This window comes from Topomyia yanbarensis, chromosome 2 (genome assembly GCF_030247195.1).
Source record: "Topomyia yanbarensis strain Yona2022 chromosome 2, ASM3024719v1, whole genome shotgun sequence".
NCBI lineage: Eukaryota > Metazoa > Arthropoda > Insecta > Diptera > Culicidae > Topomyia > Topomyia yanbarensis.
In genome coordinates this window covers 118674471-118696142 of record NC_080671.1, presented here as the reverse complement: position 1 = coordinate 118696142, position 21672 = coordinate 118674471, and the positions used below count along the sequence as shown (strand labels likewise).

General features: G+C 39.0%; 1 protein-coding gene across 1 annotated transcript in view; it reads right to left on the bottom strand.

The window, feature by feature from the left end:
• The window catches only part of LOC131679305 (uncharacterized), a 615352-nt gene that overhangs the window by 242827 nt on the left and 350853 nt on the right, over window positions 1-21672 (bottom strand). Inside the window, exons 8-9 of the mRNA XM_058960013.1 lie at window positions 8113-8249; window positions 7474-7579 (exon numbers count right to left, since the gene is read on the bottom strand). Of these exons, the coding sequence (XP_058815996.1) occupies window positions 7474-7579; window positions 8113-8249 (243 nt within the window). The remainder of the gene's footprint in view (window positions 1-7473; window positions 7580-8112; window positions 8250-21672) is intronic.

Here is a 21672-nt window from a genome sequence, read left to right as displayed (position 1 = left end):
CGCAATATTGTTGAAAATTGATAAAATTTATCAAATTAGACTGTCTTTGGCTACGTTTTCCACGCAAGTGAACTTTTGTAAATATTCCAGGAGAATTGTATTGAGAATTGGAAGGTAAAAATTGAGCAGTTTCCAGCACTGCGAGGGAAGCACTTATCTTTATTAAAAAAGGTTTTTCGTGTTTCTTAACCCCACCGTTGTCAAGGAAAAATAGTTTTGAAATCTTACATGCACTAGACTAAAGTTGGGCATTAAAGAGTTAAAATAAATAAAAGTAAAACGTATTCTAATTTACAAAGACATATTTCATATATGATCAAAGTATAACTAGAACTGTCAATCAAGTTTTTAAAAACATGTGCTTTTCCGGGAATATTTTCATTTTAACATGCAAATTTAGTTAATTCATTTAGAAGCGAAATAAGTTCTGCATAAAAGCTTTGCTTCGTTCAATTAGGTAAATAACTTTCCTGGTTATCCTGGGCACAATGAGATTAATGGTCCCCTATTATAAAAAAGGTGTAAATATATGTATAGTAGGATGTTGTCCATGTCATTTTAAGACCCTTAAAACTTGAGCCAAATATGTTTTTATGGGAAACATCATCAATCTTTGAGAATAAAAAACGATTTTATAGATGTCCCCACCTGGTTATATCCAATACACGTAAGATGATCTGAGTAGAAACAGAAAAGTTTTTGATAAGTGACTCCGTCAAGATTCCTAAAAAAAGTTTTTGATAAGTGACTCCGTCAAGATTCCTAAAAAAATTCCGGACATTCTAAGGAGTTGTTAGCAATGAAAATGATATAGTATCATATCAGAAATTATTCGTGTTTCAATCTCAAAAAAGAAACATTGTAATGTACATTTGAAGGCTAGAATTAAAGGTACGGCGTGGCATTTGCATAATGTGAAGGCTACTGTCAGAGTTAACATGTGATAATCTGACCTTCATAGTTGCATGGCGTTGTTTGAGGATGGAGAGTGCCTTTGTCATGGACGAATGATAAAGTATGGCGGCTTGACTGTTGAATGTTGTATCTACCAAAAATGATGTGATGTACAACTTTCGTGATGTGACGAAACTGGACAGAATTGACATCCATCTTTGGAAAAGCCTCATATTCTCTTCCAATAACAATTCCACCTCGCCGAATATTGCCATCCTTGAAATCAATCGAACTAATCCTGATTCCAAGCGTACAAATCGCCCATGTTGCATCCTCGTTGTAGGAATAGAAATAACGGCTCTTTGTAATATTTTCACTTCTACGAATATTGAATCGGAAGATCATGTACTTTTTTTTATAAAGGTTTATTGATAATAAATTTGCTTTAAAATACACCCAGGTTTTTTTTACGCGGGGGATGCGTACCGCGTAAAAAAACCGCGTTAATTGGAAAATCCGCGTAAAAAACCGCGTTAATTGGAAAATCCGCGTAAAAGAACCGCGTTAATTCGAAAATCCGCGCAAAAAAAAAACTCTCAGCAAAAGACTTAGAATATTTTTGGAAGTTTTTTTTGCGAGGATTTCGCAATGAACACGGTTTTTGCAAAAAATATTCTAAGTCCTTTTGAATGCAAAAGACTTAGAAGATTTTCGGAAAGATGGAATAGACGGGTCTGGAAGATTCCTTATGGCCCGCCCCCAACAATATGGGTATTTTCGGAATGGTCTTGAAGAGTGGGTTCCAGAAATTGATTTTTGAAGCCATTTTGAAATTAAAGATGGCAATTTCCGGTTTTAGCGAAATTCGCTATAACCCAATCAATATGGGTATTTTCGGAATGGTCTTGAAGAGTAGGTGCCACAAATTGATTTTTGACGTCATTTTGAAATCAAAGATGGCGACTTCCGGTTTAGCGAAATTCGCTATAACCCAATCAACATGGATATTTTTGGAACGGTCTTGAAGAGTAGGTGCCAGAAATTGATTTTTGACGTAACTTTGAAATCAAAGATGGCGGCTTCCGGTTTAGCGAAATTCGCTATAACCCAATCAATATGGGTATTTTCGGAATGGTCTTGCAGAGTAGGTGCCAGAAATTGATTTTTGACGCCATTTTGCAATCCAAGATGGCGACTTCCGGTTTAGCGAAATTCGCTGTAACCCAATCAATATGGGTATTTTCGGAATGGTTTTGACGAGTAGCAGACAAACGTCGAAGTTTGCCGTCATTTTAAAATTCTAGATGGCGACTTCCGGTTTACCGAAATTCTCGTATGAAAAATTTGGGCAATCGTCTTAATCACCCTCAAATATAAGATCTAATCATAAACCAGCAAAATGCAAAATATTTTTATGTGTTCATCCAGGAAAGTGCGGTGATAATAGAATAGAGAGAAGAAAGAGACGTATGTGGTGTGAGTTGGGGGTTTGAATTTATTCAAATTAAACATATTGCTTAAATTTAAGTAAATTCAACTGTTTAATTAAAACTATTTGTACTACAACTTCAACTTCCAAAAATACCAATATTGATTGGGTTATAGCGAATTTCGCGAAATCGGAAATCGCCATCTTGGATTCGAAAATGGCGTCAAAAATCAATTTTTGGAACCTACTCGTTAAGATCATTTCAAAAACACTCATATTGACTGGGTTATAGTGAATGTGGCTAACCCGAAAGTCGCCATCTTGGAATTCAAAAAGGCGTCAAACATCTATCTTTGTCTACTACTCGTCAAGACCATTCCGAAAATACACATTTTGATTGGGTTATAGCGAATTTCGCTAAACCGGAAGTCGCCACCTTGGATTTCAAAATGGCGCCAAACATAAATTTCTGGTTCCTACTCTTCAAGACCATTCCAACAATACTCATATTGTATGGGTTGTAGGGAATTTCCGCTAAACAGGATGTCGCCATCTTGGATTTCAAAATGGAGTCAAACATAAATTTCTAGCACCTACTCTTCAAGACCATTCCGAAAATACCCATATTGTTGGGGTGCGGGCCTTGAGGAATCTTAGAATATTTTTGCCAAAACCGTGTTAATGGCGAAATCCGTGCAAAATAAAAACTGCCAAAATTCTTTGCATTTAAAAGGACTTAGAAATTTTTTTCAGAAAAAAGTCTAAGTCTTTTGCATTCAAAAGGACTTAGAATATTTTTGCAAAAACCGCGTTAATTGGAAAATCCGTGTAAAAAAACCGCGTTAATTGCAAAATTCGTGTAAAAAAACCGCGTTAATTGGAAAATCCGCGTAAAAAAAACCTCGTAAAAAAACCGCGCAAAAAAAACCGCGTAAAAAACCTGGGTGTACTGGTCGATAACATCTACATCGCTATTAATCGAGTATTGACATCATTGTTAGGAATAAAACAGAGCTTTGTCGTTAGCAAACAGTCTAGGAGTTCCGGTAAACCTCAAGTTACCTAGGTTATTAATATACAACATAAATAACAAAGGTCCGATACTACTACTTTGAGCGACACCGATTCCAATGAGAGCAGGGGTACTATGTTCACCATTCACAGATACAATTTGCTTTCTATTCGTCAAGTAACTATAAATAACAGAATGAGTAATGCCCCTGATATCGTAACATTCCAGTTTGGCCAGAAGGATTGTGTCATCCAATGCGTCAAATACTTTTTTAAGGTTTAACACTGAATTTGGGCGCGAAAAATTTACCATTTGCCATAGCAAGATATATGACCAAAAACAGGCAACCTATTATTAACGCCAAAACGGCTAATTTTAGGTCAATACTGTCTTCGGAGAATTTAATGGATACAATATGCCCTTTCTTTTGGTATTGTGGTTTTGCTGATTAATTCCCCGACGAGTGAGATATTTTCATAAATGTTCTTGGAAGTGATTGTATTGAAATGTTGCTTTCAGTTAATTTATAGCTCTTACTTTTGCGAATAACTTTACTGAAGACATCAAATACATATTTTGAATATTTTAAAGGTTATGGCTTGTTGTTTGTCGTCTATTTATTGTTCAATATAGTAATAATTCATTTAAATAAGCCAAATATGATTTCGATAAAACGAATTTCGTATTTCATTTTTCTGTCTACAACCGCTAGAAATAACCACCGAACAATTCCAAGTTGTCTAGATGGAACTTGATCATTTCTCGGTGCAAAAATTTTCATTTGCGCAAACCTTCCGACTGCAAATTTTCTAATTTATAACCATCGGATCGATCTAAAACATATCTCGAAAATAACTGATATAAATAACTCCAAGCAACGGCGTACCCAAGAGGAGGCATTGGGGTTTAACACCACCCTCTCTCCCATAAAAAAATTAGATTGAGGTTAAAAATGTATTGATGTTGTCTGATTTCTTAATGTTTCTAATTATCTGATCAGTACATTGATAACCTGTTGTTTGAAACATCATGAGGACTTTTGAGAAATTGTGGGAATGGGATCCTGAACTGGTACTGATCTATTGGTCCTGATATCATAGTTGCATAATCACCTCAATATAAAATACCTACATGAACACATTTCAATAGAAATTCATCCCAGAATTCTGAAATCAATTATAGTCCTCCGTTTGTGAGCTTTTTGGTGTGGGGGTAAGAGGCTGGCTATTAAAAAAAACACGGTTTTGTTTTGAGAATGCGTAGTGTTTAGACGAGGGTTTTCCGTTCGACTCTAGCAGGTCCTGATCGATTTTGATGAGCATTTAATTTTTGTTACCAATTTTATATGCATAGATAAAATAAATGTTCGAAAACAGTAATTTAAGGTCAAGCTCACATTATTTCGAAACCCCAAATTCGAGGGTTTTGTATTTTCGAAGAATTTTACAACGTAAAATTGCACGCCATCTGTTAAAATAATTTTGGCTTTATGTCTTCCAAGTATGTATGGAGAATTTACTCTTCAATCAAATTTAGTTCGAGACAATGTCTTCAGCAAAGTTTTCGAGAATGCTTTTACAAACCACATTTTTGAAGACATGAATACTGTATGTGTTTAGGGTGTCGAAATATTTTAGGCTATTTGTGACAGAAATCCTTTAAAATCAGTTAATATGATATTACTGTTTATGATCAATCTCTTTTACTTTTCATTAACAATAAAATTTACATTTTATCCAGGGTTTGAGTTTGTGATGCTCATAGTAAAAAGTTATTTTGAAAAAACAAGATTTACGGATTTAGTAATTATCATGTTTTAGTTCGATACACTCCTTACACATAGCATTTGTTTTCGATGAATTGTTTCTCTATAAATTACTTCTAGAAAATTAAACATTCAAATTATTATATCAGAAGATGAGCTGTTCTATGTTGGGTAAAAATTCAAAGATGACAATTTCGGAATTATGTTATTTTGACAGTAAGTTCGATTTTCACCAAACTTCTGGCAAGTAGAATCAAAGTCGTTCTATACTCGTTCACAAAAAATTTCTTTGAATACTGCCTCTCTATTATAATACAGTGAAGGTCCGATTTTAGCACCCCCCCCCCCCCCTTATGTCGACCTCATATGAAAATATGTTTGATGGGCTCTAGCAGACGAAAATGGCTGAATTCAAGTAAATGCATTCTTGAAAATATTTTCCTTATATTAAAGATGCAAAAATGGAAAATTCAATCTTTTTTGAATTTTGCTCTGGAAGACCCCATTAAGGTGGCAGTGTCATTGCTGCCCGAAAAAAAATTAACAAGTTGCTCAAAAACAGAAATCTGAGCAACTTTGCATCTTAGAACCCCTCGGTTTTTATTTTGGGCTTTGAATCATCAGCTGATTAATGTTTACCTTCCTGAAGAATTCATAAACACTAACAAAAATCAAATGAAATGAGTCGGCCATGTATTCATAGGTCATATAGGACATCCGCGATGGATCGGGAAGCTGCGAGGGAGTGGCAAAATTTATCATCAACTAAACGAGACTAATACATGTTTTAGGGTTCACAAACACAAGTTACTGGTTGAGTTCGTTGAACCCTGGGGGAATTGGTTCTAGGTATCTCAATATTGAATTGTTGGCCATTCGAAATTCCAGGGAAGATAACGAAGTACGAAACTAATGTAAATTACAAAAAAAATTAGAAATGTTGGTTACTGGTGGCCGAATAAAAAATCATCTATTTTTAATTTCGAAAAAGCTGCCGCGCCAAGGGGTTCAAATGGAACTGCCACCTTAAGGGAAATTTATACCAAATAATCAATAATGGTTAGCACCTTACATCACGGGTCTAAAAGAGAATATTTTAATAGCTTCGGTTTATTGTAAAGTAAGAAAAAAATATGTCCAGATTTAGTCAATGTCTCCATTTCCTCAGCCTAAGGTACACTATGAGAATGATAAAAACGGGTATTCACTACAATTATTATTCACTATGTCCCACACTGAAATTTGGCGAACCTACTCCCAAGGGTATCCTAAATTAATCGGTACATTTGAAGGTTTGTATATGCTGCGGTTCGAGAAAGTACAGGAATTTTCGTCATTTATTCAATATTACAAAAAATTATTAAACAAACTTTCACTAATAAGGTTGTGAATATTATAAAGTATTTGAAAATTTTAATTCTTTTTAATGAACGGAGCAGTTACCTTCGCTCCACCATGCAGTTTTTTTCGTGGCTTGCGATATAAACGGCTCCAGTCCAATGATTAAGGGGGAGTAAAGGTTTCAGCGTGAAAAACAAGCACTTTTTTTGCGATTTTTTTAGAACCTTGGGTGAAGTAATTTATCAAAACTTTTGTACATTATAGTGTATCATTTCAGTAACATGCTGGAATTTTTCTATGCGAAAAAATCGACAAACGACTCGGTGACGAAGCTTTTTATAGAACGTATCTGGAAAAAAAATGATTTGCTGTGTTACCTGCCATTCAAAAACTACTTAACCGATTTCTTTCAAACTTTGCATACACATTCTATGTAAAAAATGGGGTTAGGCACGTTGAGTTTTGAGATAAATATTTTCGCGAAATAACCGATGGCACGAGCGGATAGCATTCCCCCTTTCGGGTGTGCGCCCGCACGGTGCCTTTTTGGTTTTGACCCTGTAGCTTCAAAAATGCTTCCAACCTATATATCTGTGATAAATTCATAGTTAGTATATCTATCGTTTTAAGTAATAAAGAGTGATTTTTTCGATCGTGTAAAGCTTTTCACCCCTTTATAAGAAATTGCGAAGAACAGACATCACACCTGTTGGTTTGTTTAATTTCAATTGCTTACTGTGGGACATTCCGCAGTTGAGTCCTCCTTCACGTGTAAACTCGTAAACAAACAGATAAAACAAATCGGTTTATCTCAGCTACCAGGGCCGTAAAATGTGGCCAAGAAAAGCGTTTGATTTCGACTGAAACAGCTCATCTTAAATGTTGCAAACCGAAGCCCGAAGGTGTTGATTTCATCCCTCACGTTTCTGACTTCAGCTTGATTATTTCGATACGACAAACGATGCCATCTAGCACCGGGTGCCAGATGGATGCCAACCCATAAAAGTAACACGAAACTTTGCCCGTTATTACCTGGCAGGTGTAAATGCCTTCGTCGAGCTGGCTCGCCTTGGTGATGCCCAAAAGTGCCGTGTAGTGATCCTTGGAGTCCAGGGGCAGCAGCCGGGTCCACATGTTGCTGAATTAATGATGTGCCGTCGTTGTCGTCGTCGTCGTCGCCGTTTTTGTTGTTGATGTTCGTGTCGCGCATGAAATCCAGAAGATCGAACGGGTTCCAAGCAAGTCAAAAGGCCATCAAAGCCAAGATGAAAGCCAGTGCCCGTTTGTAGGTCGATGGGACGAAACGCAAATAAGGATAAGATTAAATAACATGTTATGAGTTTATATGGGGCTACTGTCATGTAGGGGACAGGTTCAAGAGCGTATATGAGTGACACGTTTGAATTTCAAAGAAATCGATGAGACATAGTGAACAAAAAAGTATAGGCAAGGGTGATCTTTTCACATGCGTTAAGGTAAACAGAAGATACTGTCTCTATTCCTTTGAAGCTTTCAGATTAGGGTGTTTCTACAGAAAATAAACGAAGCGAGGAAAGTTCGAAAGCGGTCGCCGTCTAGGTGAACCGAAAGGGTTGACTAATGGTGAGGGATAATCGAGAGAAGTGGAGTTACTCGAGAATTTACGAGCTGAGTCTATTATCTGTGACTTACCGTGTGGCCTTTGTCACGTTCACGAAGAAACCGTTCTTGTACCAGCGGAAAGTCATCGTCGATGATCCTTGGGCCACGCAGGACAGGATAAACTCGGTGTTCTCACGCACCGGGCTCTTCTGATTGACGACCACGGACTGGAAATAGAAAGAGGGAAGAGGAAGCCGCAAATTGCGAATTAATGTTCTGTAAAGTTATATTAGGTATTAAAGGTTGGAAAGTTTTTCATACACATGCTGTGAATATCAATGAGATTTTGTAGCACCGAATAGGTGACAGTTCAGACCCATCATCGGCCGAGTGTGCTTGCCAAAATAGCAATGGGTCGACTTCATATCATAGTACAATAAAATAAATTAAAACACTTATCTCAAGTTTTTCTCCATTTGGTAAAACGCCATTAACAGAAACGAACAAATGTACAGTGAGCTCAAATGGACAAGAGATATGAAAAAACTAAGATTGGGCACATGAGGGGAGGTTCTCATTAAAATTAAAAAAAAATTCTTTTCTTTCCATTTTTTGAAAGGTTTAGTTGTCTACTATATTGTGTTTAACGGGTTTTTCGATCCGCGCATCAAAAAAGTTTCTATAGGTCATTGTTCGAAATGGCGTCCTGGCCGCCATTGAATGCTCTCGTAACGAGACGCGCGTCCAGGCACGTAGCCAGAGGGGGGGGGGGGGCTAGGGGGCTAAAGCCCTTCCCGAAATTTTTCAAAAATAAATTTAAAAAACCGGTGACTTTTAACAAAATTTGTTGCTCATTTGGTTTAAACAAATTATTGAGAAAAAGTTGAAGAAGGCTATTTCTAACCACCGAAGGCAATGGTCACGAAATTCAGTGTGATTTATGCTTTTGCTCGAGCCAGTGCGAAGCGAACGACAAAAACAGTAATTTTTATATTTGTGCCATGTCTGAAGAATACAAGAAACTGTTACTTTAATTGTAGCTGTAATAATCTGTCGAGATTAGTGAGTAACAGAAGCAAGAATTGGTGCTCCAGCCAAATACGGTGATTATAAAATTATTGATGATTCGCATAGGACAGAGCATTCATAATGTCGAACATTTCCTGAAGGTGTAAATGGAGATTAGACTTTCGGAAGCCGACTTTATCGAGTTCTACCATGGCAGGCATTTAGCGCTCAACAAATTAGCGCAGACGAAACCATTCATTTCGCCCAACTTAAAGCACAAGGTTGTGTGTGACAATGCTATAATTAAGATCCTCCTGTATATGGACGATGAGAAAATGAATGTTCCGCTACAAGATCGGATACCGCTTACTCGCAGATTAATGTCACATTTGGGAGAAATGGAATCTATTTAGAAGGGCAATGATTGAGGGCGAGAAGCAAGGAAGATATTCGCGAACATAAAGGCAGCAACTACGATGATGACACGGAAATGTACAATAGCGTGATAGAAATGAACAAATGCCCCCCCAAGACATAGTTTGTGAGGAAAAAAATATTTCCTCGCCTCGTAAACATGTTTCCACGTGCAACGGAGAAGCGCTTGCGCGAGATCTGTAGGACAACCATTTAAACTCGTTATATTATTTTTATTGTTTACATAAGGAAATATATAAAAGACCCACGACCCCGTTTGTTGTTTTTAAATGATAAGTTTTTGAATTGCACACAATTTTGAATTTCTGTATTAGGTCAGTGCACACTGTACACTCTGTTCTCTGTACTGTGCTACACAAAAAGTATTTCAATTTGTCTGAGAACGATTGAGCCAAGAAGAGAATTTTTGTTTTGCGTCATTTTAACGCAATACCATTTTTATTGACGCTTCATTTCATTGTTACGAGGAATTCGTTCCGTACTAATACACTGTTAACCCTTGTGAAGGCAAGCTAAAATCCTAACATTAAAGGGCAAGCCGGGCCTCTCAGGCCCGTCTAAATTCAAGCTCCTTTTTGCCGTTCTCATATAGAAAGGTTATGCAATCGGTCGAAATTTCGACTTTCTAAACGAGACCCACAGGGCCAAATCTCTTATACCATTCGACTCAGTTCGTCGAGATCGTAAAATGTCTGTATGTGTGTGTGTGTATGTATGGATGTATGTATGTGGCAAACAATCTCACCGATTTTTCTCTGAGATGGCTGGACCGATTTGTACAAATTTAGTCTCAAATGAAAGGTGCAGCCTTCCCATCAGTCGCTATTGATTTTTTTTATTGATCCAACTTTCGGTTCTGGAGTTACGTGTTGAAGAGTACAATCACACAGTAAATTTCCATAGAAATTGATATCACCATGATGTCCAAATGATGCAATATATATTAAAATATGTGCAACATTACTTGGCTTTGCATGTCTATATCATTAATGACCCACCGAAGGCACTTCGACCACATTGGCCAGCTATGGAGGTTCTTGATGCCCCGGGGGAACTTACTAAGCTCCTAAGATAATGTCATACATATTTCTCAGCGAATTCTTTACCGATTTTTACAAACTTGGTTTCAAATGAAAGGTACAGCATTCCCATTGGCTGCTGTTGAATTTCTAATTGATCCAACTTCCGATTCCGGAATTACAGGATGATGAGTACGAACACGCAGCAAATCCCGATTTCAGCGTATAAGGCGATGGATGTAAAAAGGTCAACTTTTTTCCAAAAGGTGAGTACTCGGAAGATCACGTCGACTGTCGATTGGTTCTGAGATCCTTTTCGTTTGAACACGACCAATAAATGTTTCTTGGTTGCTATTAATTTCTTCTGATGCATAACCGGAGTACATATTCATATTTTTCTGCATCAGATTCATCGTCGGAAGCAATATCATTCACATCTTCTTCCTCGCTTTGCAAATCAGTTTCGGAATCGTCTGCTGTTGAATTTTCTCGAATTTCTTCCATTATTTCAGATTCTTTGAAACGATTGAAAACATGGGCATATCGTCTCATAGCCATTTCAATTTTTGTTGCTTTTAGATCCTACAATTTGAATAATTACGACAACTATAACACAAAGAATAGACAATAAAAATAGACAATAACGACAGAGATAGGTTATGTTGTATCCAAATAATTGTCAAGTAGACCACAGTGGGTGAAATAAAAGTATTTACCCAAAAAAATATGACACACGTCATTATCGTATGCTATTTTTACATTTCTTATAAAAGAAATGTATAAAATTCGCTCAAACTTTCAAGATTTTTTTCTTATAAAAAAAGTAAAAAGATAAAATCAATCGAAACATGAAAAAAATTCCTGCTAATATGAAGATGAACTCATAAAAATGTTTTTTTCAGATAAATATTAATGTATAAAACCCGTGGTATTCCTAGTAAATATTGCATGCACACCGGGCCTGCCAGGCCCGGCTTGCCTTTTTGTGCATGTAAAAAATTCAAACATAGCTGCGCATCACTCCATAGATGAAAATTTCACAATTCTTTATTTTTGTTATAGATTTCAAAGCTACTTATCAAAATTTCCATGCCCAAGCTTATACTGCATACACATTTTTTTGTAACTAAAAAATTGTAACGTGCCGGGCCTCTGAGACCCGGTTGCCTTTTTGAGGGTTAATCCGTAAATCCGTGATATCTGCAACAAACGTGTAAAAGAAAATTCTTTTAAAAGTGGACCGGGATAAAAGTGGTAAAACAATAGGCAATCACGAAGAGGGACTAAAATGTTGGGACTGATTGAATCTGTAAGCCAATAAGTTGGGATAAGAGTTTCGATTTCATGTCTTCAGTATGTGACAGTCTTTCGTTCCGTTTTTGCTCGTCTTGGAATAAAATGAGAGAGCTATCTTAAATAAGAGAGAAAAGAGAGGAAAAAATCAACCAATCTAAATTGACTCAAGATCACTCTTCTATCTTTACTATACACTCAACACGAGTTCTTTCCGAATTGCGCTCTGATATTCTCATTTCGTCTTCGTTGCGTTAGGTGCAACAACTTTAATTGAAACATTTTCCCAAATAGTGGTAAAACAAACATGTAATCAGACAAACATTACAACATTCTTCAAGAAATCATACATCTCTTCCAATCTTGATGATGATTGAAAAAAATCAAGAGCTAATTATTTTTATTCATAAGCAAACCTATTACTGAACAGATTAGTGTTCATATATTTGTTTAATGAATTGACAAAGAGTTTTGCTAAAGTTTCACAGGAAACGGATAATTTGCTGTGATTTAAAAACAGACAACTCTAAAAGAAAGCCTCTTCGGCAAATTAGATGCAAGTGCGATGTATTCTCTTCCACGTGTCGGAAGCAAGTGATACTGAAATTATCATCTATGCTTATATTTTCCAGTTATTTTGGTGGTGTCATCAATGTTATATTTACCAAATTTTATGTAAATTAGAAGCATTGACTAATGAGTGCTAAGTAATTTTCTTTCGATTAGTGTATAAATTCTGAGCAGTTTCGCTCAGTAGATTAAATTCTGGGTAGTTTCCATTAGTAGATTAAATCATTGAAATATATATTTGACATTGTCTAAAAACCCACGAATTCTGAAATAAAACCTTCAAATGTTCAAGTATAATATTTACTTAATGTAGATAATCTTCTCAAGTTACAACGGTTTTGCAAGATTGTTATAAGTCAATAGAGCTAAGGTATTCTTGTTTTGTAGTGAAATCAGTAGTTTTTTGCACTCACTTTACATTTTGACTTTTACTGTAGTATCAGGGATCTAGGAAAATCAGTCTACGATATTTTTAATTCGTAAGTACAATGATATAAAAAGTACCTAAAAAGAATCTACTTAAATAGATAAAAAGATAGTTATTCTGAGTTGCCTGATAATATTGTCGAAGATAGTCTTTAACCCATTCCATATGAAAGTCAAATGAAAAACCTGTTTTAATCCACCTAGCGGTGCAATTGTGCCTTTCTCATTTCTCTAAACTATGGCACGGAGGCTTTTTATGTTCAACATAATTGTGGAAATGTCCATTACATTCTTAGTACACTTTGCACTTATACACAATGTCATGCCAGCCACGAACTTGATGAGCTACGTGTCGACGGTGAAACACTTGAAACAAAAAAATATCATACTCCATTAGCCTAATCAGCATTAGATCAATGTTATCTGCTTGCTAACTCATTTTGTCATGCGGGGCTGGGTATGTGAAGAGGGCGAAAGTCCCATGAACGAACGACTCCCCAGCTTAAATTATTATGCTTTGTGATACAGTGGTGGTTTAAAGATGACGGGGTTGAAAGGGAGGGGTATGAGGGCTGGATGGAGTGGTGGTCTGAGGGGTGATTTAAGGAGATTTTTAAAGGAGGGGCGCGAACAGTAGAGGGGGGGGGGGGGGTGTAACCCCTCTCCGTAAACCATCAACTACGCCTCTGTTAAAATCCAGAAACCCTAAACGAGTCGAAAAAAAAATTTGGCCGGGATTAGGTTGACGTTTTTCAGAGTGATTGCATAACCTTTCTATATGAGAAAGGCAAAAATGTGCCAAAATCCAAAAAAGTGAATCGTAGTCAAATTTTTTTTTCGAGTTTGCATCAAATCTCGACGTTTCATGCACCTTGAACACATTTAGCATCAAAAATAAAAATTCTATTTTTAATTTTTCCTATAGTTTATATGAGAAATTTCTGTGTGGCCGTACTCTGAAACCCGTAATTCCGGAACCAGAATTCCGATCGATCCAAAATTCAATAGCAGCCGATGGGAAGGTTGCACCTTTCATTTGAGACTAAGTTTGGGCAAATCGGTCCAGCCATCTCTGAGAAAAATGAGTGACATTATTTGACACATACGCACATACATACACACACACACATACACACACACATACATACATACACACACATACAGACTTTTTCCGATCTCGACGAACTGAGTCGAATGGGATATGACACCCGGCCCTCCGGGCCGGGATTAGGTTGACGTTTTTCAGAGTGATTGCATAACCTTTCTATATGAGAAAGGCAAAAACATGTGTTTTTCTCAGGATTGTTTTGATTACGACATGATCAGTATCATTTAAATTGAAAATTCCATAAAGTCGAGTTAACGCAAACTTCGGATGAAGTCACAGAACTAGTAATAGTAGAAAGACGCCTGATCATGAAAATAGGAGTTGAACCTATTTTCTGCATCTACAAATCGCCTGCCTTATCAGAAGATTTTAAGAAAATTTCGACATTCACTTTGTTCGGACATTCTTTGCAACTGTTAACTTTGATTTCACACTGATATATTCCTATCCATGGGGACAACCTTGACGTTGATTTCGTTCTACTGATTAGCAAATGCGTGTAAAGTTTCGTGAGACGGGTTTTTGGATATTTTTTTACTCGCTCCAATTTAGCGTCTTCTACAAATTGTAAAGGTATAGCGAATGTGTAGCATTTTCAAGCAGCGTAGCATGCAGCGCAGCATTTTCAAGCAGCCCTAAATACTTTGAACTCGTGACTATTCGTTTTTGTAACTAGAGAAATTTCTAACTTGTAAATTAAAAATAATCAAATTTACTTCGTCGATGCACTATAGCCTTTCTTGTAACAGACAACATATTATTAGTGTTTTAGTGTCTATTGTCTTAGTTTTGGAATTGTTTTCACTAAGAACTTTTCATAATTATGTTCAGTTTCCAGTGATTATTTCAAGTCATCAGAATTGATACATTTATGCAATAATTTTTAAGCTCCTCCCGAAACAAAATTCTGGCTACGGGCCTGCGCGCCTCAGGTAGAAATCTTTTCATGACATTATGCACGTTCCCAGAATGCTTCGCCTTGCACTGTACATGTGTACAAGTCTCGAGAACGTATTTTACGGCTTGATCTGTAGAGGCATCGCAGACTAATCGTGAGTAATCAAACGACCACAGAAAACTGTGAAAAACGAAAAAATTTGGTCAACATTGTTAAAATCACATTTTAGTCAGCCATATTTTAATTGATCGGAGTTAAGTCAGACCGGACTAAGTGACAAAATATTGATTTCGAGAAAAACGAGTTTAAAGTTTGAATCGCAGCATCCTTTACATTATGATTGCAAAGTATTTTTTGCCATAATTTTTGGTTATTGTTACATATTTCAAATCTGGCAAAAGTCGAATGTAGCTGACGATATTCATTAGCCAGTGCTATCATTATCTCATTTTTTGATGTTTTGCGACTTAGTCCGGAATGACTTTACACCGACCAATTGTCTTTTTAATTTTTTTTATACATATTATCTCAAATTTGTGTTTATAAATCACAAAACTTTTTTTCTCGATTTTGGCTGAAATAACATTTATTTTTTAGTTGGGATCCTCCATATGGTATCGGCCTTTTCGAATTTCGAAGAACTGGCTTCAGATTCGTAATCGGTGATGTCCAAAATCCGTAATGCCATGTAATTGTTGCAATATATTGACATTCTAGTACGAATAAAGCATCGAATGTGTTCTCAAAACTTTAAACGCGTTTATCTCAAAACATGTTTTTCAAAACTGCCGGTTCAATTTTAAGACTTCATCTTTTGATCTTTCATAAGGAAACCTTTTTCATTGAAGGAATGACCTATAAACCCTACATTCTTTGTATTCACTATTTTTAGTGAAGCCCTTAAGTGAAGAAGGGCTAAAAACGATCACAAAGTTTGAGATCGCGCTATTACGTCAAATTAGAAGTTTTTTTTCCTTTCTTAGGTCATCCTTCCAATAAATTTAGTTTACTTTAGAACCTTATTATTAGTTTTGTGTTTCAGATTGATCCTGAGACAGCAGACTGTACGCAATTTTAAAATTCCACGCGCACCTAACCTCAGACAGAACATCACCATGGACGCCATTTTGTTTTTTTTTTGTCTTAAAAAAATGTAAATGAGGAAATGAAGACAAACATATAAGCTTTTTGATTCCTTAGACTGTTTCCTTCTATGTTTTTTATTCATAGGCCCACAAAAAATGCCAAATGTTGCTTACTTTTTGGCCACTTGAATGAATAGATAGAAACTTCAATTGTCTTCTCATAATTGTTTCTACCATTTATAGGTTTCAAGACACCTATCTCAAACCTAAAAAATCGTTTCGTTGAAATGAACTTATTCAACCTTGCATGACGTTTGAGCCAACTTGTGTTTGTGTGTGCGGGAATCCATTTTTTCTCATTTCATCTTCAAGATGCGTTCAGAGCATCTGCCTCATGATGACCGTGTATTTTTAAGATCCTTTGGTATAAAATTGACCCTCTCAACATATCCAACAACCAATCCAGAATATCTTCCGAGTATTGACACGAGGCTAAATTCGGTCAGAAAAGCCTAAGGCCATCGTGAGACCTTAGACGTGGAAGTAAACCGCATTCTTTGAGGTAGCATATTGACCGTTCCAGTTGTCATGCACGCAAGACTCGCTTTCCACACAAACGAATTGCCTGCCAAATCATATATTTTTGACAACGTAGACATCTTGTGTTTTCAAACTTCCTCAGGGACGTCATACTTATGACGAGCAGTGAAGAAAAGGAGTTTCGGAAGCCGCTGGCAATCTGCTACCACGGAAATCTCGTCATCTATGGAGAGAGAATGCGGTTTCGTGAACATCTGAGTGTAGAATTCCCACATACGTGATTTCTCTACTGTATTCTGCGAATCATCACGGTTCGGCGGCTTTTGGACTTTGTATGTGTGTATACAAAGTCTTTTGCATCTTACAGAAAATTTTAACTTAAATGTAATTTCTCGCAACATTTCTCACAGTACTATTGGGATTTCTCTTAAAACAGATTTGAACTCTTCCCGAGCCAAGAAAGCATAATGATTTGTCGTGGACTATGGTGTAGTTTTCTTTAGTATTTCTGGATAAGATTGCATAATGCGTCTTTTAAAAGAACGCTTCAGATTGTCCGGGTGCTTTTTATACGTTGGTCAGAGTAGTAGGTGATGTGGACTCTCCCCACAATAGGTACAGCCTAGTCTAACAAACAAGACGGAAATAGGCAAAGCAGTCCGACTAGTGTTCATCCCACATTCTATTTGGTCCCGTCCTGTGCCGTTGTAAATTAAAAAAAACTCAAAATGTCCTGAAGTGCAGTTGTTTTGTAAAATCATGAAATTTGACATGCCGCAAAATGAGTTTTATAACCGGTCGAAAAGTGTCCTTTTTGTCGGAGAAACCAGGTTCCCGGAGTACCCTGCGATGAGGCCATTTCAACCAAAAACCCTCAGAAATGCTTTTATTTTACAAAATCATAAAGTTTTATGTATCGCAAGACGAGTTTGAATGTTCTTCGTTCTTCGGAAAGTGGGTAACCCAACAATGTATCCGGAACTACGGTCATTTCCGGAAAGATGGTCTTGGTTCCAAAAATTAGGCAAATTTTGTAATCGTTTCTAAAAAACCACATTAAGTTTGGTTGGAGTGCGGTTGAGTACCATTATTTTGAAGTATAATATTTTTAATAATATGGGGGTTAGGGACGTTAGTTAAGCAAATAGCTACCCATTGTATTCGTGTAGTACGATTTAACAATATCAAACATAATGTACTGAATATGCTCAGGACCATTACTCAAACAGAGTCGTTCATTAGGCCGAATTGGTCATTGGGCCGAAGTGGCCAGTAGGCCGAAGTGGTCAGTAGGCCGAAATGGTCAGTAGGCCGAAATGGTCAGTAGGCCGAAATGGTCAGTAGGCCGAAATGGTCAGTAGGCCGAAATGGTCAGTAGGCCGAAATGGTCAGTAGGCCGAAATGGTCAGTAGGCCGAAATGGTCAGTAGGCCGAAATGGTCAGTAGGCCGAAATGGTCAGTAGGCCGAAATGGTCAGTAGGCCGAAATGGTCAGTAGGCCGAAATGGTCAGTAGGCCGAAATGGTCAGTAGGCCGAAATGGTCAGTAGGCCGAAATGGTCAGTAGGCCGAAATGGTCAGTAGGCCGAAATGGTCAGTAGGCCGAAATGGTCAGTAGGCCGAAATGGTCAGTAGGCCGAAATGGTCAGTAGGCCGAAATGGTCAGTAGGCCGAAATGGTCAGTAGGCCGAAATGGTCAGTAGGCCGAAATGGTCAGTAGGCCGAAATGGTCAGTAGGCCGAAATGGTCAGTAGGCCGAAATGGTCAGTAGGCCGAAATGGTCAGTAGGCCGAAATGGTCAGTAGGCCGAAATGGTCAGTAGGCCGAAATGGTCAGTAGGCCGAAATGGTCAGTAGGCCGAAATGGTCAGTAGGCCGAAATGGTCAGTAGGCCGAAATGGTCAGTAGGCCGAAATGGTCAGTAGGCCGAAATGGTCAGTAGGCCGAAATGGTCAGTAGGCCGAAATGGTCAGTAGGCCGAAATGGTCAGTAGGCCGAAATGGTCAGTAGGCCGAAATGGTCAGTAGGCCGAAATGGTCAGTAGGCCGAAATGGTCAGTAGGCCGAAATGGTCAGTAGGCCGAAATGGTCAGTAGGCCGAAATGGTCAGTAGGCCGAAATGGTCAGTAGGCCGAAATGGTCAGTAGGCCGAAATGGTCAGTAGGCCGAAATGGTCAGTAGGCCGAAATGGTCAGTAGGCCGAAATGGTCAGTAGACCGAAATGGTCAGTAGGCCGAAATGGTCAGTAGGCCGAAATGGTCAGTAGGCCGGAATGGTCAGTAGGCCGAAATGGTCAGTAGGCCGAAATGGTCAGTAGGCCGAAATGGTCAGTAGGCCGAAATGGTCAGTAGGCCGAAATGGTCAGTAGGCCGAAATGGTCAGTAGGCCGAAATGGTCAGTAGGCCGAAATGGTCAGTAGGCCGAAATGGTCAGTAGGCCGAAATGGTCAGTAGGCCGAAATGGTCAGTAGGCCGAAATGGTCAGTAGGCCGAAATGGTCAGTAGGCCGAAATGGTCAGTATGCCGAAATGGTCAGTAGGCCGAAATGGTCAGTAGGCCGAAATGGTCAGTAGGCCGAAATGGTCAGTAGGCCGAAATGGTCAGTAGGCCGAAATGGTCAGTAGGCCGAAATGGTCAGTATGCCGAAATGGTCAGTATGCCGAAATGGTCAGTATGCCGAAATGGTCAGTAGGCCGAAATGGTCAGTAGGCCGAAATAGTCAGTAGGCCGAAATGGTCAGTAGGCCGAAATGGTCAGTAAGCCGAAATGGTCAGTAGGCCGAAATGGTCAGTAGGCCGAAATGGTCAGTAGGCCGAAATGGTCAGTAGGCCGAAATGGTCAGTAGGCCGAAATGGTCAGTAGGCCGAAATGGTCAGTAGGCCGAAATGGTCAGTAGGCCGAAATGGTCAGTAGGCCGAAATGGTCAGTAGGCCGAAATGGTCAGTAGGCCGAAATGGTCAGTAGGCCGAAATGGTCAGTAGGCCGAAATGGTCAGTAGGCCGAAATGGTCAGTAGGCCGAAATGGTCAGTAGGCCGAAATGGTCAGTAGGCCGAAATGGTCAGTAGGCCGAAATGGTCAGTAGGCCGAAATGGTCAGTAGGCCGAAATGGTCAGTATGCCGAAATGGTCAGTAGGCCGAAATGGTCAGTAGGCCGAAATGGTCAGTAGGCCGAAATGGTCAGTAGGCCGAAATGGTCAGTAGGCCGAAATGGTCAGTAGGCCGAAATGGTCAGTAGGCCGAAATGGTCAGTAGGCCGAAATGGTCAGTAGGCCGAAATGGTCAGTAGGCCGAAATGATCAGTAGGCCGAAATGGTCAGTAGGCCGAAATGGTCAGTAGGCCGAAATGGTCAGTAGGCCGAAATGGTCAGTAGGCCGAAATGGTCAGTAGGCCGAAATGGTCAGTAGGCCGAAATGGTCAGTAGGCCGAAATGGTCAGTAGGCCGAAATGGTCAGTAGGCCGAAATGGTCAGTAGGCCGAAATGGTCAGTAGGCCGAAATGGTCAGTAGGCCGAAATGGTCAGTAGGTCGAAATGGTCAGTAGGCCGAAATGGTCAGTAGGCCGAAATTGTCAGTAGGCCGAAATGGTCAGTAGGCCGAAATGGTCAGTAGGCCGAAATGGTCAGTAGGCCGAAATGGTCAGTAGGCCGAAATGGTCAGTAGGCCGAAATGGTCAGTAGGCCGAAATGGTCAGTAGGCCGAAATGGTCAGTAGGCCGAAATGGTCAGTAGGCCGAAATGGTCAGTAGGCCGAAATGGTCAGTAGGCCGAAATGGTCAGTAGGCCGAAATGGTCAGTAGGCCGAAATGGTCAGTAGGCCGAAATTGTCAGTAGGCCGAAATGGTCAGTAGGCCGAAATGGTCAGTAGGCCGAAATGGTCAGTAGGCCGAAATTGTCAGTAGGCCGAAATGGTCAGTAGGCCGAAATTGTCAGTAGGCCGAAATGGTCAGTAGGCCGAAATGGTCAGTAGGCCGAAATGGTCAGTAGACCGAAATGGTCAGTAGGCCGAAATGGTCAGTAGGCCGAAATGGTCAGTAGGCCGAAATGGTCAGTAGGCCGAAATGGTCAGTAGGCCGAAATTGTCAGTAGGCCGAAATGGTCAGTAGGCCGAAATGGTCAGTAGACCGAAATGGTCAGTAGGCCGAAATGGTCAGTAGGCCGAAATGGTCATAGGCCGAAATGGTCAGTAGGCCGAAATGGTAAGTAGGCCGAAATGGTCAGTATGCCGAAAGGGTCAGTATGCCGAAATGGTCAGTAGGCCGAAACGGTCAGTAGGCCGAAATGGTCAGTAGGCCGAAACGGTCAGTAGGCCGAAATGGTCAGTAGGCCGAAATGGTCATTAAGCCGAAATGGTAATTGGGCCGAAATGGTCAGTAGGCCGAAATGGTCATTAGGCTGAAATGGTCATTAGGCCAAAATGGTCATTAGGCCGAAATGGTCATTAGGCCGAAATGGTCAGTAGGCCGAAATTGTCATTGGGCCGAAATGGTCATTAGGCCGAAATGGTTATTAGGCCGAAATGGTCATTAGGCCGAAATGGTCAGTAGGCCGAATGGCCATTGGGCCGAATGGTCATTAGCCGCGTCATCAATAAATCGTATGGTCATTAGGTCAAATGACCAATTGGCCGAAATACACGCGGCCAAATGAAGTAAAGAGAGCGCCAAATAAAGTAGTTGGAAGTTAACACAAGATTTCAAACAATGACCAGTCTTAAAAGAAAATAAATTTAGCGATTTCATTTCAAACAAAAACCTCCAAACTACGCCATTCATTGCGCTACATATTTAAATAAAACAAAGAGTTTGTTTAATCTTTAAGTACATTTGTAATAAAACTTGTGACAAAGCAACACTAATTAGTCTATTATTCTTTTGATTTGTTGTTACAAACGTAATGGAATAATTAGCTAACATCGGCGTCTAATGTGGCTAGGCGAGATCGCTTCAAGAGACCGCAGTTTCCAACGGCGGGTCGGCAGTCTGTTCACCCGGAGGACCCTAACCGGCTTTGCGCCACTTCGGATACTTGTTCTCGGTTATGCGACAAAGACGCATTACACTGGCTTCGCTAGACCTACAGCAGTGTAGAAATCGACGGCTCAGAGAGCATACATACATTAAATAAATTGTCGTTTTTTTTAAATTTATGATATCTAGACATGATAAAGCTATTAATTATCATCTGGATCAAAAAGTACTGTGTGAAGGTTTACATTGTAATAATTCTAAAGAACCTCATGACAAAAAGAAGGATGATGAATTTTTTTTTTTGAT